The 18,400-nt window shown below is 42.8% G+C and overlaps 1 protein-coding gene across 1 annotated transcript in view; it reads left to right on the top strand.

The window, feature by feature from the left end:
- ABCA5 (ATP binding cassette subfamily A member 5) overlaps positions 1-18,400 on the top strand; it is a 33,844-nt gene that overhangs the window by 3,002 nt on the left and 12,442 nt on the right. Inside the window, exons 3-23 of the mRNA XM_069799365.1 lie at positions 474-587; positions 1,324-1,528; positions 2,634-2,792; positions 3,010-3,107; positions 3,720-3,949; positions 5,431-5,572; positions 6,411-6,599; positions 6,950-7,097; positions 7,901-8,069; positions 9,682-9,740; positions 10,297-10,407; positions 10,636-10,811; positions 11,252-11,371; positions 12,173-12,311; positions 12,485-12,575; positions 12,789-12,928; positions 14,476-14,595; positions 15,615-15,816; positions 16,068-16,237; positions 17,061-17,194; positions 18,141-18,278. Of these exons, the coding sequence (XP_069655466.1) occupies positions 483-587; positions 1,324-1,528; positions 2,634-2,792; positions 3,010-3,107; positions 3,720-3,949; positions 5,431-5,572; positions 6,411-6,599; positions 6,950-7,097; positions 7,901-8,069; positions 9,682-9,740; positions 10,297-10,407; positions 10,636-10,811; positions 11,252-11,371; positions 12,173-12,311; positions 12,485-12,575; positions 12,789-12,928; positions 14,476-14,595; positions 15,615-15,816; positions 16,068-16,237; positions 17,061-17,194; positions 18,141-18,278 (3,045 nt within the window). The 5' untranslated portion in view covers positions 474-482. The remainder of the gene's footprint in view (positions 1-473; positions 588-1,323; positions 1,529-2,633; positions 2,793-3,009; positions 3,108-3,719; positions 3,950-5,430; positions 5,573-6,410; positions 6,600-6,949; positions 7,098-7,900; positions 8,070-9,681; positions 9,741-10,296; positions 10,408-10,635; positions 10,812-11,251; positions 11,372-12,172; positions 12,312-12,484; positions 12,576-12,788; positions 12,929-14,475; positions 14,596-15,614; positions 15,817-16,067; positions 16,238-17,060; positions 17,195-18,140; positions 18,279-18,400) is intronic.

Below are 18,400 nucleotides of genomic sequence, written 5' to 3'. Positions count from 1 at the left end.
CTGGGGTGAGATGGCTCGTGGTTTCGGATGCGTGGGGCTGGCTGGCTGCCCTGAGCCCATGTGATGGGCACGGGAATTGCGCTCCGAGATAAATACTTTGGTTCGTAGTTTATACGTAGCAAAATGAAAATAAGCCCAGGTTAGCTCGAGTCTTGTGAGCTGGCGTAGAGCTGGTCCTGCCTTTGGGTGGAAGATTGCTCGGGTGACATCCCGAGGCTTTCCCCAGCCGCTTTCCCCAGCTCTCTCATTGTAAATGAGTACTAGCAATTTCTTCATGTAACTGGCATCTAGCATATATATATATAGGAAGGCATTAAAAATATGAAAAATTGAAAATGAAAACTTTATATGAAAATAGAAAAATATGAGATACTGAATCCTGCAACTGCCTGGCTTTTGCTTTTTAAATTGTTTTGTCATTTCATATGGATTTGGTTTTGTTTGTGGGTTTTTTTTTTCCTTAAACAAACTAGGCTTGAAAAATGGCACCAGCAGCTCCAAGAGAAGCAGGAGTATGGAGACAAACCAGAGCTCTCTTATTCAAGAACTGTCTTATTAAATGTAGGACTAAAAAAAGCAGCGTTCAGGTAAGCGGAGGGCTTGTTTACTGCTGCCTTCATGTCTGCAGTTATTCTGCATTTAAGTAGCTCCTGAGTCAGAGGCACTGCTCAGTTTTATTATAATGTTTCTGAAGCTGCAAGGTCTGCTCTGAATTTTAGGTTGAAATAGGCTTTTTCAGAAGGTATTTTGTGATTCTTTGGTTGAAAATGTATCCTAATGTGTAAGGCATTACCCAGAAAATATCCATGAATTAATATTGCAATCTTAGTGCACTTCTAAAAACTTCTGCACCTGTAACTGAGCAGTATAATGGGATTAGACCTCTCCAGAAGATTTTTATCTTTTCTAACAGTTTAGCCCTGTGCATAGGTGATGCGTATGATTCTTTAAGATGAATTTTGGGGTGAAGAAGAGACAGTACAAAGCTTGGCTAGACTTGTTTAATGGTTCATGCTTCGTGTTCTGCTGCTTTCCAAATAGCGTAAGTGTGCTGATCTTTAAAGCATGTAGAAATTATCCCTTTATACCTTAAAATGGCTTCTTAGGTTACCAACGCATGCGATTAAAATCCTGCTTCAGCGCCAGAGAAGGATTTGGCATTAAAATTACTGTTGCGTTGAAAACATGCGGGGAGCTTTACAGTCAAGTAGTCAGACTCACAGTCCCTCTTTTAAGCTTCATGTAACTAAGATAAATTTTTGGAAATTCTCGTTCCTACGACTGCTCTTTGAAGTTTTTGTATTTCTTTCTTTCTGTGCACAGGAGGTCCTTTTCCCACTCTTTTTCTTGTTTTGGCTGATTCTGATGAGCATGATGCACCCGCACAGAAAATACGGCGAGGTCGCCAACACCAACCTCGGCACTCTGGATACCTCCATGCTGGTGAATTTTGTCATCGGGTACACGCCGCCAACCCGAATGGCACGAGAAATCATGAAGAAAGTGGCTTTTGATAACTTCGAAGATGGTATTCAGAACCTGAGCATTTTGTTTTTCTCAGTATATCTCATGCCGTGGCTTGTGTTTGAAGAGGGAGCTCGCTGTCGCTGCTGCTGATAGGAAAAATAAAAGCATTTGTTTTCCATCGCAGATAGAGAACAGACTGTGAAGGCGGTTTTTTTGCTTGGTTGGCAGATGTTCTGGCACTGCCATCTCAAAGTGGTTCCCATTCTCCTGTCGCAGCCAACAAGTGTTATGTGGCTGCAGGAAAGGTTTTGGCAGGACACAAATGCAAAGTACAAATTGCCCCTGAACAGCTCTAGGGCTAATTAATACTTGTCCTGTGACATCCTGGGGCAAATTCAGGAAATGATGTTGTCCTGCAGATATTTTAGGTTGTGTTTTCTATCCTGTTGTTACTATCAAAACAACATTTTTAAATTATTTTTTTTAATGTGCTGATTCCCATTAACAGTGTCACCTCTTCTTTTGAAAGCGAGTTTTCTTTTTTTTCTTTTTTTTTTTTTTTTTTTTTTTAAAGTGCTTTGCCTACACAGCTCACACATCTAGCGGGCACTTATCTCTCCAAAACCACTCTGATGTATTTTTAGTTTGGTATCTTTGATTCTCTTCCTTGTGGTATGCGTGCTTCAAAGGTACTGCGGAGAAACAACCCAGCCCGGCGTCCGCATTTTCCTTACGGGTGCCCCGCATCCTCTGCTGAAGCTGGTGGCAAAATACCATTTTTTTTCATATATTTAGCCCTCTGCACTGGTTAATCTGCCCTGTACAAGAAAAGTGCTGGTGCTGGAGAATAAACTCACGAGTAGCCGGCAGAGGATTGGGGCACAGAAGCTGTTGGAGCAGCAAAAAATGGGGGGAAAAGGGGAAGACTTGGGGGTAAATTTGAATTCCCCACCCTGCTACTGAGCAACACTCCAGGTTTCTGTTCAGAATACTTCCTTCACTGGCACAAAAATATAGCCATATATATATATATCTCTATATCTATATATATCTAAAACCAAACAAATATTAATGATTAACATGATGCTTTTTTAAAACTGTCGCACAGTTTTTCTTCCTGCTGTGCTGATACCTAAAGCAACATGATAATTTCTTCTCTCTCCCAGGCATCATCACAGAGGAGTATTTAAGCGAAGAGGAGCTGCAAGAGGCTAGTGCTTTTAAACGCTCAAACTTTGTGGGTGTAGTGTTCAATGATGCCATGTCCTACCAGCTGAGGTTTCCCGATTCGGTCGCTATGTCTTCCATTTATATGGAATCGAGAGGTAAATGCGCACACTTTTATATGTACTCTGTAAGGGGATAAGCTGAAAAATCACGCCCTCTTTTTCCTTTTTGGCCTGGTGGTGCATATATTGGTTTGTGGAAGTTTTTTCCACCATTTATAAGGGATCGCCTTAAGCTGCACCATCTTTACATTGGGGATAGGACAGCTGTAACTCTGGCTTTTTGCATTTTAAAATGCTTTGCTTTATTCTGCAGCCAGTTGTTCCAACCTGCGGAAGGGATGCGAATCGGTAACGTACTGGAGCTCAGGGTTTACGGCTCTGCAAGCCTGCATCGATGCTGCAATTATACAGGTAAATCTGAAAAAATAACAGAATAAAACCAAGGAGGTTCAAATCCGTGGACTGCCTTGGCTCTGACTGGTTTTGTGCTGTTGTCTGTTAATTGTGTAAAATGCTATATCAAAAATTAGCTTGAATCCAGTGAAAAGGCAGAATGTTTCGTGTGTGTTTTGCCGTATTTTGTGCAGAAGCGTTCTTGTCCGTTGAATAACGCGGACGTTTGTCTTCGTTTGTGTCCAAACGAGCCTGAACCATACATCACAGCAGTCGTCAAAACACGAAGGCTTGACAGCGCTCGCCCCAAAATGCTATTTAAGATGCTGTACCAAAAGGGGCTGCAGAATTTGCCTGACTATTTTATTGTCAGTATTTGTCAGCAATGCCCTTTTCCCTATTGCTCTCCCGTCATGCCGCTCGCGGTGAGAGCAAGTCTCATCTTTTTAGGTGATAGGAGTTGCAAAATTGTTCGTTTTATCTCCAGGTGTTTAGATATTCTCCAATATCTGTGCTTTTGGGCTGGGATTTGGGGACAGTAAGGTTTCAGGGTCTCCAGATCTCTCCGTCAGCAGGGATGGAGACCGGGCTGAGGGATGCAAAAATAACTTTTCCTTCTTTTCCTTTTAGCTGAAGACTAATCAGTCGGTTTGGGAACAACTTGAATTGACGAGAGCAATGGTCATGGGAGAGGCTGCAGTGGTGGAAATAGATAATTTTCCTCGTGCGATCATTTTAATTTACCTGGTGATCGCTTTTTCACCATTTGGGTATTATTTGGCAATTCATATTGTGGCAGAAAAGGAGAGGAAGTTGAAGGAATTCTTAAAAATATTGGGACTTCATGACACTGCCTTTTGGTATGTGAGTGTTTGGTGTAACGCATTCTTTATATAAGAAATACAAAATATATAAAGAAATATAAAATAATAACACTTTCTAGGAAAACAACTCTATCCCATCCTCCAGTTTTTAATTGTTTTCAGTGTCATTAAGTGAAAACAGTTGAAAAGTGAGATACTCTGTAAAATGTAACACAGAGATACTTGCAGTACCATGAAAATAGGTATGTTTTAATAAGTGAATACCAGAGTAACACTTGCATTTTTGTGCATGTAAAGTTACACCAGACTTAGAGGGATTAAATGTGATGATGCGTGAGATTTTTATGTAGTTTGTTTTTAAATATTTTTGGCTCAGTACCTCCTTTTGGCTCAACAGGTGACCTGCAGTCTCGCTTCAGAGCTTAGCAGCAGTTTCCCCGCCGTATAATTAAATGAATCTAACTCTATAATTTTAACAGGACAGAGTATTCTAAGCAACAGGTTTTAATTTGTTTCCTTACCATGATGGAAATTGTCTTATGCAATATAGTGTTTTGGTTTTTTGTTTTTTTGGGGTTTTTTTTTTCCAAATGAGAGGATGTACTAATCTGAAGTCATTGATAGTCGCAGAGATAAAAGCGGGTTTAGCTTTGCCCTTCGCCGCAGCGCCCGACAGCTTTTTAGCATCTTTCCCTGCTGCACCGTAACAGCCAGCCGGGGTTCTCTGGGTTATTTTTTTTTTTCTGGTTGCTTTTGTCTTATTTCTGTTCCCAAGCTCTTTTCTGGCAGTCAGTTCTGTTTGTTTGCGGTATGTCCTTGGGGATAAATCTTAATTCAGCTGAGTCCTTCACCCGCTGTCCCCACTCGCCCCTCACGCAGCAGCATTTGAGTAACTCTGGTCTGGGGAAAATGATTTTACTTTTCCCAGGGTGGAATAGGAGCGATCTGCAAAGGCACGCTGGTAATGCAGCTTTGATCCGCCACTGAATATAACTCGGAAATTTGTTTCTGAGGAAGCTGTGTCACTTTTTACTACCTGTACACAAACCGCCCTTGTTTCCTGAGGTCAGAATTGCTCACAGACTTGCAGCTCTGTTTTTAAAAAGAAAAGGATTTTATTACCCTGCCCAGCTACTGGAATGACTAATGTATTAAATTTTAAATAGAATTTCTTTAATTATTGAAACCTACTACTCAGTTACCCTCTTTTGGATATGCCATGGAATTAATTATGCAAGTTAAAAAAAAAAAAAAACAACCACCATGAATCATCTAATTGTGTTTCTTTTTGATGCCATGGGTATTGATGTGTGTGCTCTAATGGCTAGAACATTTACAGGGATGTTTACAAGAGCTCTTTTTATTTGGGGGCTCTTGTTTTGTTGCAAGCTTGTCCTTTGGTGCAGCTGTCTGGAATATTAAAGAATGGAAGTTTTAGCTATTTTTGTGTGTGAATAGTTCAGGCTATGAATTCGTTGACTGATTTCTGTTCTCTTTTCTCCCCCTTTTGCTCTCAGGCTTTCTTGGGTGCTGCTCTACATGAGCCTGATTTTTGTCATGTCCATTCTTATGGCGGTGATTGCGACGGCCTCTTCCCTCTTTCCCCAGAGCAGTGCCTTTGTGATATTTCTCCTTTTTTTCCTGTACGGAATCTCTTCAGTAAGTATTCCTGGTCTCCTTGAATTCAGCCATCCCATCCCTGTGGTGTGCCTCTGGTTTGGGATGGTGTACAGGTCTCAACTGTCACTATGAGAAGTATCTTTCCTTACTGAAATATCTGAGTTTATAATAGGACAAGGGGTAATGATTTTTAAACTGAAAGAGGGTAGGATTTACATTATGTATAAGGAAGAAATTATTTGTCGTGAGGGTGGTGAGGCACTGGAACAGGTTGCCCAGAGAAGTTGTGGATGCCCCATCCCTGGAAGTGTTCACGGCCGGGTTGGATGGGGCTTGGAACTAGATAATCTTTAAGGTCCCTTCCAAGCCAAACCATTCTATGATTTTATGATAATCATCTGTCTTTGAACTGAAAACACTGCTGTTTTGAAGTCCAAACCCATGCCCCCTTCTAAACATTTGTCGTTACTATACAGCATAATGTTAAAATCCTCTTTAAAGGTCAGAGAATTAATTTATACATCAAATCACTTGTCTGAGTTCATAAGCAACCAATGCAGAAATAGTTATTTGTTTACTGTCTATCATTTACAGAAGGTGTACTAACCAGGGTGCATATGCACTCTCAGCCATATGGCTCCTTATTTTTCTGTTATAATTTTTTTCTGTGCTTTGTCACCTGGCATCTTAGGGAAATCTGTCCCTCCCGGTGGTCTCTTTGTAAGGGAAGTGTGGGACGTGGGGAATACTGTGGTGACTATACCAGGAAAATGATATGATTGAAGCTGTGGTCTTTCTGCTTTAGTTTTTCTATACCCTGTATCATTAATTTTTTTTAACATAGTACCTTCTTGTATTTTTTTTAATTTGTTCTTAGGTTTTCTTTGCACTTATGCTGACACCTCTATTTAAAAAGTCAAAGCACGTGGGTATAGTGGAGTTCTTGGCGACGCTGGCTTTTGGTTTTGTGGGCCTTAATATTGTCCTGCTGGAAGATTTCCCCAAATCTTTCGTTTGGATTCTCAGCCCCTTGTGTCAGTGCAGCTTCTTGATCGGTGTCGCACAGGTAAATAACCTGCTACTCCTCCGACTGCAACCTCATCGCGCTCGTTTGTCTTGCATCGTTTTCAAATAGGTCTTGACATAAATAAATATATATTTTAATTTTTTTTAATAAACTGATGATGGTGGGGAAAAATGCCTATTTTAATAGCTTCCTGTGGCAATTTAATATCAAGTAAAATACAGCACACCATCAAGCAACTGTTATTCTTCGTGTTTGTTGCTGTGATCTCAGTCACTTTTTCATTAATTTTTTTTGTTGTTGTTGCTAAATTTTGCACCATGCTGTCACATCTTTCCAGGCTGGTACAGTGCTGGTGTGTAACAGCTCCATTTATCTGTGTTTGTTGGCAGGTCATGCATCTAGAAGATTATGAAGATGGTGCAACATTTTCAAATCTAAATCACGGTCCTTACCCGCTCTTTATCTCTCTTATTTTGTTGGTGTTGGATAGCATATTTTATCTGCTTGTGGCCATCTACCTTGATCAGGTTATGCCAGGTACGTTCATGAGAAAAATGGAACTGAACTGCGCTAGCGTCACCCCATTCCTGAAGTCCTGAGCCCCCCAGGTTGACGTGGCTGGTGGAGCTGGGTGGCATTTCTGGCTTAATTTCAACGGTGGAGAAAGGAGATGGTGCTGTTTACAAATATATTTCATGCTGTGACTCAGAATAATTTTGGCTGAAATAATTTATATTCTATTAAAACCGAGATATGGGGGGGGGTATTTGCATATTTAGAATTGATGGCCCTTAGGTACGCCAGCTAAACATTTTTCCCCTCTTTCTAGAGGAAAAGCTTCTGTACCGGGTTAACTAGTGGCTCAGCCTTTGCAATTTGCTCTTCTTCCAGGGTTGAAAATTAAAGACTACTCTGCCCGTTCCAGACCTTTCCCTGTGACGGCAGTAGTTTAACGTGAAACGCAGAATCTAAGTTGTTAATCTTGCGACTAATGCCTGGTTAAGCCCTTCGACTCCCTTTCCTCTGATCTCTCTGGATTTATGGTGCCTGTGTTTAAGTCAACTGTTCTTTCAGCACTGGGGGTTTCTCTTGCATCGAAAGAGATTTGCCCATGTAGTTAAATACTGAGCAAAACTGGAACGTGCTAGCGGTGTCGATGGGAACCGTGGCTTCGATGCGGATAAAGTAAATTTGGCTGATGAAATCCCTCCAGGATGGGGGTGTGGGCTGGCCCCTAAACCTTTAGCAGGATAGCTCAGGGCTTTTATAGCTAAAACCCCGGAGCTGAGGAATATCTGTAGTTACTGTTAAGAAGTTGTCTTTTCCCCTTTACTGTCCAGGGGAGTTTGGACTACGCCGCACGCCATTTTTCTTTATGAAGCCCTCGTTTTGGTCAAAGCGCAGAAAAAATTACAAGGAGTTGTACGAGAGCAGCATCAATGGCAGTTTAAGTTTCAGTGAGATCGTCGAGCCCGTGCCTTCGGAATTTCAGGGGAAAGAAGCCATCAGGTACGATTCCTGCTCTGCCTCGCATGCAGATGAGCAGATCAAGCTGGGTCCCTGACATTTTGGGGTGTAATTTGAAAATCGCTCTTGTTTCTCCAGTCATTGGGATTCAAATAGCATATGGTATGCATTGCAGGGAGTTCTCCGCACACACGCGGCACGACTAGTTTCCATTTGCAATGAAGCCCCATCATCAACGACATGGATGCTCTCCAAGGATAAAACACTGGGCTTAAAGAAAGGGTTTGTTTGTGGATTGTATTCCTTCAGTTGGAGTCCTGTCAAAACCGGCCGGTTTTCCATTCCCTCAGTTTCGCTGAGGCCGCAAGAGGCGTAAGCGGTTGCAGATGTTGAAACGCCTACTCTTCTGGGAGGGTTTAGTTTCTGGTAACGCACATTTGAGGAGAAAAAGCTGAATTCTGGGTTTGTGTGAAGGCCATTGTGTTCTCCATAGACCAGAGAACAACTTTGTGGTGGTTTTACCCGGCTGCCGTATCTAGGAGGGTAAAACAAAACTGAAAAATAGATGGCCGTGCTCTCAAGTTTCGCATTGCATTTTGTGTCACCTGTTGTCTTGCATCTGGACTCTCATGTATTTTTAGTGTGTCTCAGATATTATTTTCAGTATCTTCCTTCTAGCCCTTGTTTCCATCATTTCCCAATGACGTAGCCTGACGTGAGTTGGGGAACTCTGCGTCTTCACTCCTCCTGGTTGGCTCCACTGGTCTCAAATAAATATTTGAGCTTAGTGACCAGAATAAGTCTGGCGTTGTCCGCGCTTTCCATGTCTCTTCGGGCATCTGCCATAAGTTGAAGGGTCCAGTTTTAATCCTGATGTTCACATGAGAACATTGTGGCCATTTTTGCTTTATTCATCCACCCTGGACTCTTTCCATAGCACCCCTCCACCAGCTCTCCATCATTTTCGCACTGTCTTGTCGTCTTTACATGTACAGGTTTTGTTTTCTTTCATACCCCATTCTCCTCCCCTCTATTCACACCTGTAACCCCCTCTCCATCCTCATTTTCAGGGTAGCCAGGCTTGCAAAACCCATCCTTCACATGGTGCCTTCAGATAAACTGGTTGGGTTTTTTTCATTTTGAAAAAACGTGGGGCTGGAAGGCAGGTTTTTACCTTTCTTGGAGAGAAAGATACCTGCTTTCTTTTGCCTAATTTTGATCAAGAGCTGTCAGTAATCACATCTTTGGGGTCTATTCTACTAATACCTCTTTTCCATATCATGTCTGTTGAGTCTTCTCAACGGTATTCTCCGAGTATTGTGAAATTACTGGGGAGTAGCCATTCCCTTTTCTAGCTTGGGAAACCTCTAGTGCCTTGTGCTACCGTGTGAAAGAAACACAGATTTGAAATAATTCAGTCTGTCATCGTAGAAAATACCTTAGAAGGTGACCAGAAAAAGCTTTTTGGTACCAGGGTGGAGACGGACTAAGTTCTGCGACAAGATGCCCTGTCTCTTGACTTGCCTCTGTGGGTTGTTAACGTGTCTAGTGCCACTTCCATATGGTCGTCCTGTGACTGTTGCCGAGTGTTGATCATTCAAAATGACATATAAAGGTCCTAAAATAGTTTATAAAATGACATGTCTTCTTTCAGAATCAGCTGTGTTCAGAAAACATTCAGGAAAAAGGGGGAAACTGTGGAGGCTCTCAGAAGTAAGAACATTTTAGCTTTTTAGCTGCTTATCAGATGCAGAGGAGCAATAGCTGAATTGTTGAGTGATCTTTTGTGTTTCAGTTGGGGCTTTTTGGTTTCTTTTAGCGGGGTGGGACATTGGAGCATGAATGCCAGATGTGCTTGTGCGTGTCTTCTCTTACCGCTTTGGCAGTAATCTTGTTTAAAAACGGTACCCCAAAAAGATGAGCCCTTCCATCACTAAAGAAAGCCTGCTGGCATCACCCCCGTTATTCCTCCTCCGCCTGTGTCGACAGCGATGTGATCTTCCCTGCCCCATCTCCTTGATCTTTTCATCTCCTTTTCCCTGGGTGGCTTTTAAATGTGGCCACCCCACAGCCGGCACGGGGACTGTCCCAGCCCCGCGGTCCGGTGCCGCGCCGGGACGTGGAGGTAGGGCGTCCCTTCGAGCAAAAAGTTAAATGCATACCCCATATGTCAGTATTTGAATTTACCTCTGGGGTAGGAGCCGGCTCCAGGTGCCGCGGGCGCATCGCTAACGTCTCCTCTTTCTCTCGTGCCTGCCTCGGGGACCAGATTTATCCTTCGACATCTATGAAGGTCAGATCACGGCTCTGCTCGGGCACAGCGGGACCGGGAAGACGACGCTGATGAACATCCTTTGCGGGCTGTGTCCGCCGACGGACGGTGAGCTTCTCCGGTGTTAGGAGATTTTGAGTACCCTGCTTTTGAAAACCAAAGCTTTTCACCTTTATGGCTATTTCTGGATGCCCGAAATTTTGCTCTGGATAATGTCTGAAAGAGGCCACTTTAGCATGTGAGCTAAAGAGCACACTTTCATGTCCGTGCTGCTCTCTGGCTGTAAAAAAACCTCTCAGTTGATTGCTCCTGGCTTTTTTTTTCTTGGTTTTTTAGGGTTCGTCTCTGTCTATGGGCACAAAGTCTCCGAAATCGATGAAATGCTTGAAGTGCGACAAATAGCAGGGGTGTGCCCTCAGTCCGACATACACTTTGATATATTAACTGTGGAGGAGAATCTCTCCATATTTGCTGCAATTAAAGGAATCCCTCAGAATGATTTGATACAAGAGGTGGGTCAGCTGGGCACAGATCCTGTCTTCTGTGTTCATTTTTAACCTGCAGGGCAACATAGCCTTGCATTGTACAGATGTTTCCTGAAGATGAGTTTGCAGGGGAATGTTGCTTTACAGCATAACAGACAAGGAGGCAGACTACCGACAGATGTTTTTACACAGACAAACTGTTAAATTTTCCTAGGAAACTTAAAATGCTCATGAAACATTTTAAATCCTAGCATTTGTGCTCAGGCATGGACACCTTTTAACTTCCTCAGGTTTGCTGGAGCTTAAGACCCTGGTCTGGATGTACAGGTTCGCTAGCAGGGTGCACGGTTCAGATACAGAATACGCTGTGAATTAGGAACGGTTAATTTGAATGTTAATTGTTAATAACGTGGTTAAAAAAAATTATAGCTTTTTTTAACAATGAATGCGTTTCTTGCATTTTAAAGGTGCAGAAAGTGTTGTTGGATTTGGATATGCAGCCTATCAGAGATAATCAAGCTAAAAAATTAAGCGGGGGCCAGAAAAGGCGGCTGTCGGTGGGAGTTGCTGTTCTCGGGAACCCGAAGGTGAGTGTGATGGAGGGGTCCCCGACTTGGTGTCACCAATACACCCAAGGGTCGATGTCTCTTGTCAAACCCGACTAACGCATATAATAATACATAAGACGCAGAAATTGTTACTTGGAGCATCTGTCGCTCTTTTTTTCTTCGTTTATGGTTTAAACGATTAAAATCACTTCAACAGCTCAACCTTCACGCTTGAGGATGTTAATGGCTTCGGTAATTGCAGTAGCTCTGGATTTGATCTCTTTGTGAAAGAAACAGCGTGACAAGTTTTATGCCGTTTCCAGCAGGTAACATTTAGCCCCCAACAGTGAACCTGTCGGAGATTTTCCATGCAAAGCTATCCAGGCACTTGGAGCAAGGATGGAGCCGGAGAGCTCTTTTGTGTTACGGATCTATTTTTTCTGGCCTGTAAGAATGGGGACTGCTTTTAGATCTGTATTTAAAAATGATGCACGTGACAGTTCACTGGGATTTTAAAAGCACGTGTGTATATTTAACTATCCCTTCATAGAAGGAGTGAATCCATAGCTAAACTTAATTGTATTAGAAACAGCATAAAACGGATTATGGCATTAACATACTATATGGTTTTTCCATTTGTCACAACAGGAGATGAATTTATTCAAATCATAGTGACGATAGCTGCCTTGCTTACTCTAGGATGTTTCCTGTACGTTTTAGAGGACTAACTAGCAGGCTGCAAACAAAAATTCCTATATCTGTTACTTAAGTAGGATTTCCTGAGGTCAGTACCTTCCACGTGGATATGGCTTTGCAAACGCTTCTTGGTTTTGCGCAAAGGTTTTACTGCTGGATGAGCCGACGGCGGGTATGGATCCGTGTTCGCGGCACATCGTCTGGAATCTCCTGAAAAACAGAAAAGCCAATCGCGTGACCGTTTTCAGTACCCACTTCATGGATGAGGCAGATATCCTCGCCGGTGAGTCCTGCCGCCAGCCCCTGGGTACCCAATCCATGAGGGACAGTCGCTATAGAGCAAAAGTGATGCTTCTCTAACGGCGGAATAACACCTTTATTTGAAATATCTAGGTGGTTTTTGGAGCAAATTGACAATCTTCTGATTCAAAGGGCCTTCTTGATTTTTGTTTCCAGATCGTAAAGCTGTGATTTCTCAAGGGATGTTAAAATGCCTCGGATCTTCTCTCTTTCTCAAAAGCAAATGGGGAATTGGCTACCGCTTGAGGTATTCTTTCTGTGTGGTATCTGTTATGTGACATAGTGTATCTTTTTTTATTGCTTTCTTTTGAAATCTATAAGGCAGCACCCCTTGCCCCCCAAAAAGATCCTTTTATCATCTTCATAGTGAATGTTTGCTGCTCTGCCGGCTGATCGTTCTGATGCGGGTGTAAGGAGAAAAGCAAGCTTTAAAAACTCAATTTCTTGTGCGTTTTCTTAGTATGCACATCGATGCCTATTGCAACACGGAGGCTACAACCTCGCTGATCAGGCAGCACATACCTGCAGCCAGCCTGATCCAAGAGAACGACGAGCAGCTCGTGTACACCCTGCCGCTCAAGGACATGGACAAGTTCGCAGGTATCGACGTTTTTGTTGTGCCTGCGGGGTCGAACGGCTGTAAAAGAGAAAGCCGTCGAGCGGGGCTGTAGCCTGCGATTCTTGTTAAATTGCCGCTTCTGCGTTTATGTGGTTTTATACATATTCACTCTTTGGCTGTGACTGGGCTGATGGTCGTTCAGCAAGGTCTTTCCCAGGCAAGCGAGGACCTTGTTGCTCCCTCCAACGGGGCTGTGGTATGTTACGAGGGATTTGGGGACCCGAAAGTGCTGGGGAGATGCCTCTAGCAGAAGGGTGAAAAGCCCCTTTTGTCCAAGAATCCCCTTGTCCTGCAAAAGCATCATCTTATTGCAGAGCGTTTTAATGAGCAAGGCTGGCCTCCGGTGGGAAGCCAGAAAGCCCCAAGTCCTACAAAAATTAATCGCCCTTGTCGTGAGCTGCAAAGAGCATCACGTCGCTGCTTTAAAATTCACTGGTGAGAGGAAGCATGGAAGAGATGTGTTGGTTTCACTAGATGGCAGCAATTATCTGATGAGTCCTACACGAGGCTCCTCGTTCACCTCCCAGGAGAAAATGGAAGAAACAGTGTGTCCTTTGCACTATGTGGAAAGCTAAGAGAGAATCAATACTGATGTGGATGCGGCTCATATTTCATAAATGCTTTTTTCCCCGTTGCATTTAACCAGTTAATAATTTATTAGATTTACCTTTAGCAGCCATTGCATGTACTTTTGGAGAAACAGGCATCTTTATGCAAGATTGAGTCAATTCCCTGAACTATTTTAAGGAGAAGCTGAGGTTAGGAATATGCCTCAGCTACTGGGGCAGAAGAAATTGCGGAGATCTGATGAACATCGTCAAGTATCCAGCTGCTCTTCCCATTTTACACATTTGCATTTCCCTTCAGTGTGACCTTGGCTCTGAAACTCCTCATTTTGTCAGGTCCTTCACTTCGTAGGGCTGGCAGGAGCCCAAGAGTGTGTTTTATCCCAAGGTGCTAATAAGTGCTCTTACTCTGAGCATCATTTTGGTCTTCAAGCTATGCATGCTGTCCAGGATCTCCTGCCCAGTTAAGCTGGCTTTAGAGATCTGGGTATTTATTTTATATGTATATATAAAAAAAAATATGTAAAATTACTTAGTGGTTTTATTTGTAAAATCTCTTTGTGCCTGGGCAGGGCTCTAGGTAGGATGAGCTGTCCTGTGGTCCCCGTGTGATGTTTCCAGGAGAGGGGCTCTCGCAGCCAGGCAGGAGGCAGCTCTGAGCCCAGGAGCTTTAGGATGCTGAGCTGGTTTTCATAAACACTACAGCTTTGGGAGAACATGCCACATTTCCCATACCTGACCACAGAGGTTGAAGTTTTGTGCTAAAAGGAGCAAAAACCCAACCTTGTTCTCAAGCCACGACCTGCGTCTTTGTAATTAAGCAACCGTGTTTTACACGTTACCTGCTTTTTTCTTCTACCACGCAGAAGGCTTTAGGGATGCCTCTGACGTGCTCGAAGATTTCTCAGGAGATGGTGTGATCCTGTTCCAGGGCAACCAATATGTTTCGCTTCTGTCTCTAGGCTTGTTTTCTGACCTCGACACTCACTCCCATTTGGGTGTTATCACCTATGGCGTTTCCATGACGACGCTGGAGGATGTCTATCTGAAGCTGGAAGTTGAGGCAGAGATTGATCAAGCAGGTGGGGTGGACCGGGGCTGTTTTCCTGTTTTCCATCATATTTGATTTAGTATTAATTAGTGTAGAATTGCCCATACCACATCGCTGCCAGAGGGAGTTTTGCTATGGAGGGAAGAATAAAAAAATCCTCTCATGGAGTGCTACATCCAGCAGCATGGGGCTCCTTTGGTCTCACAGCTTTCCAGGCTTTTGAAATATTTAACACGAAAAACACGCAAAAGCAGTGAGTTGGATGGGGAGTGATTCTGGGAGGATCCAGGCGAAAAGCTTTTTACTGGCTGTCTCTGCAGTGGTTAATTTTTTATCCAGTGTACTTGCATCTAATTTCTTTGCTTTACAGTTCCACTTTTGATGACTAGCTTTTTAAAATGTGCTTTATTTTCCTAATGGAGCTTACTTTCAAGAAATTGTAAATGGACAGTATAAAATTTATTTCCAACCTTCTGCGTGAACAGTAATATTAGTAGCCTGTGCTTAAGGCTGAAATAGGTGAACTTGCCTTTCTTCCCCTCCTTTAAATTAACTTTCAATGCAAATGAAAACTGGGGACTGCTTAATATTACTCCAGAATTAATCAATTCTTCTTTTCATGTCAACTTTGAATGGTTTAAGCTATCTTAATCTTTCTAGAGCTTTCTGTGTGATGCAGACTAGTAAACTATCCTGCTCTGCAAAGCTTTTGCCTGGGTATAAGAGGGTTTAACAGCTGAATATGCTGATACTGAATAATAGAGGTGCATGCATAGGCGAATGGTATGAAATTGGGGCAAGTCTGCACCTTCTGAGCGGCAGAAATTTGTATCGTCTGCCTTAAGTGTTTGCTGTGTGTGCGATTCAGAGCGTTGGAGTAGATCGGTGTCGTTGACCTTGGGGCTGAGAGACTGGGATGAGATGAGGTGGCTTCTGCAATAGCCAGGGGAAGGAGCTGATGGCCAGCCAGCTTTCTCCAGCCCTACCACTTCAAACCGCGTTAGCTCTGTCGGAGCATCAAATCTGTAGTTTTACTCTCTTCTTCTTCAGATTATAGCGTGTTCAATTCCCAGCAAGTGCAGGATGAAATGGATACAAAATCCTTCGACGACATGGAGCAGAGTCTCCTGATGCTTTCGGAGACGAAGGCGGCAGCAATGAGCAATACAGCCCTCTGGAAGAAACAGGTTTCCACCATAGCGAAAGTTCATTTCCTTAGTCTCAAGCGGGAAAATAAATGTGTGAGAGTTATGTAAGTACTGGGGCTTTTCTCATTTGTATACAAATTCTCAAAACCGGTTTCAGTGACACCAGAGAAAAGGGCAGGATGTGATTAATTTTCTTCCCATAGTTACATTTAAAAAATAATAAGTATGAAGCTAGCCATTACTGTTGAATACATGCTTTTTGGGGGGCGAGGGAGATGTTGTTTTCATAGCATGCACATAAACTGGGTTGGCTTTTGCTGAATTTTAATAAAACTGAAACTTTTATTTCTTTCAGGTTGTTGCTTTTTCTGATTTTTCTTGTGGTTCAGATTTTATTGTTTTTCATACACCACATCATCAAAAATTCTGTAGCTGCTATCAAACTTTCCCCGGATTTGTACTTGCTGAAGCCCGGAGAGGACTATCACAAGTACAGGAGTCGTCTCCTGCTGCAGAATTCCACAGGTAGGAGAGCAGAGATGCTCCACGGAGAGAGCTCCTGTCTCCACCTCTCTCTTTAACGTAGCTTTTCACATCGTGGGGAAAGATGGTGTGTGCTACTTTGGGGGGTTGAGACAAACTTTTTCCTTTAAATTAACCCAAATGAAGAGTTTCCAAGTACCCAGAGATGGTAGAGAGTGAGTATCCTTTGTGCCGAAGGGTTTGGTTCGGAGATCTTCCTCCTCCTCCCGTGTCTGGTAGCCTTGTGCTCGCTATGTCATAAGATGACCCATGTGAAGGAACTGGCCAGAGGGACCTTTAGATACATCAATGTTAGAATCCTGCTACAAAGCATTCTGGAAAATTCCTTTTTGTTTCAACTTAGGATGTTTTAAAAGTGTATAGCAGCAATCCAGGCAGTAGAAACGAGCGTCTGTTTGAGCTACTGGGAATTTGTGCTTAATACAACTTAATTTCTCTGGACACCTTATCAAAGTGCTACTGGTTTCCTGCTCTCTTAGCTAATTCTCTGTTCTACTGAAACTTTTGAGTATCCTGATAGTGCTCGTTGGCAGCTCCGCTTCCTCACTGCTGCAATTAACTTGCACAAATTAATTGGAGACTGTAACAAAAAAAATTTCTTGAATTCTTTGGAGGCTGTTGAGTAGGAAGCCAAAATAAAATCATTGATGTTGTTCAAAATAGCAGAGGACTCTCTTCGGTGGGCACGTGTAAGGAAACAGTCATCCTTCTTCATAGGGTCATATCGATGAGAAAATGCATCAATAATTTTGTGTAAAATACTCGAAGCTGGTAATGCTTAATCATGTTTTCTGTCTTACACCAGAATCGGATATCGATGACATTGTCCACTCTCTTGGGAGCATGAACATACTCTGGGAGATGTTCAATGACAGTGATTACGTCTCAGCTGCACCTCACAGCGCGGCTTTAAGCGTGTTTGACCTCGAATCCAGACAGGTAAGACGGACAGACCAGCTCGGTCGTATCCCAAAGAGCAGACAAGCAGCTGGTTAGGGGCTGGGTTTGTTGTACTCCTGCCTGAAAGGCACGTATTGAGTCATATAATCAAATAATGTCATACAATATTGCTTATACAAGAGGCCTGGAAAGAGGACTTGTACTAACAGAATGGAAATATTATCAAAATAAATGTTCTTCCATAATGATAATTATGGTAGGCTAATAAAACTTCCATTCCCCTTTCTTCCCCACAAGGATACAAAAAGCCAAGAGAAATATTTTACTTCACAAGAGACCTGGTGTAGGAATTTATTTTTTTTTTACTGATACTGGCTGAATTATACAATTTGACAGAAGTATAATTCCATGGTGCTCTCATGTGTAAAGAAAAATGAGTTTCTTGGATTGTAACTATTCATTTCGATATGGTCACTGAAGGAGTGTCAGAAAGATTTGAACATTGGGATCGTATTTAATCTCCAGCAAAAGAACTGCTCTGCAATATGCCAGCTCTGTCTCTCTCGGTCCCATTTTTATTCATTGCAAACTCTTAATATTAGTGTGACAGCGCAGCCCTTAGATAATGTAAATTTTTGCCTGTCTGGTTTTTAAATGCATTAGCAAGAGCCTACGAGTGCGGGTCATCATGTGTTTTGTTTTTCAGACTGTAATTGTCTGGAGCATCATTTGTCATAGCATCACAGTTACATAAAACATTCTGGGAGTTTATTCCAAATAATTTGTTCTCCACGAGCATGACTGTTTTCTTGAATTAGGTTACGTGTTATAACCACCCTGAGCGGCCCAGAGCTTCCTGCAAAGCATACTCTATTATGCAAAGATTTTTACCGATGTTCAGGTTTGATTAAGCCCGTAGGAAAGCCCTCCCAGGGTATTACCCTTCGTGCAGAAGAATTAATATAGCACATCCTTTCCTTTCCAGAACTACGTTTTCACGATCGTATTCAACAGCACCATGGTGCATTCCCTGCCAGTTTTGATGAATATTGTAAGCAATCTACTTCTGCGCAATTTAAACGTGACGGAGAGCATTCAAATCTGGAGCAACCCCTTCATTCAGGTGAGCTGCAGCGGGGGCTGCACGGCAAAAATCACCCTTAAACACCGGGCGGGTGGCAAAGCATCCCTGGGGTGCGAGGGGGAGTGCAAAAACACGGCGTAAACAAAGGGAGAAGCTGGTAC

Source organism: Haliaeetus albicilla, chromosome 12 (assembly GCF_947461875.1).
Source record: "Haliaeetus albicilla chromosome 12, bHalAlb1.1, whole genome shotgun sequence".
Lineage (NCBI taxonomy): Eukaryota > Metazoa > Chordata > Aves > Accipitriformes > Accipitridae > Haliaeetus > Haliaeetus albicilla.
The sequence above is the reverse complement of the archived record's forward strand: the minus strand, read 5'-3'. Positions and strand labels throughout refer to the sequence as shown.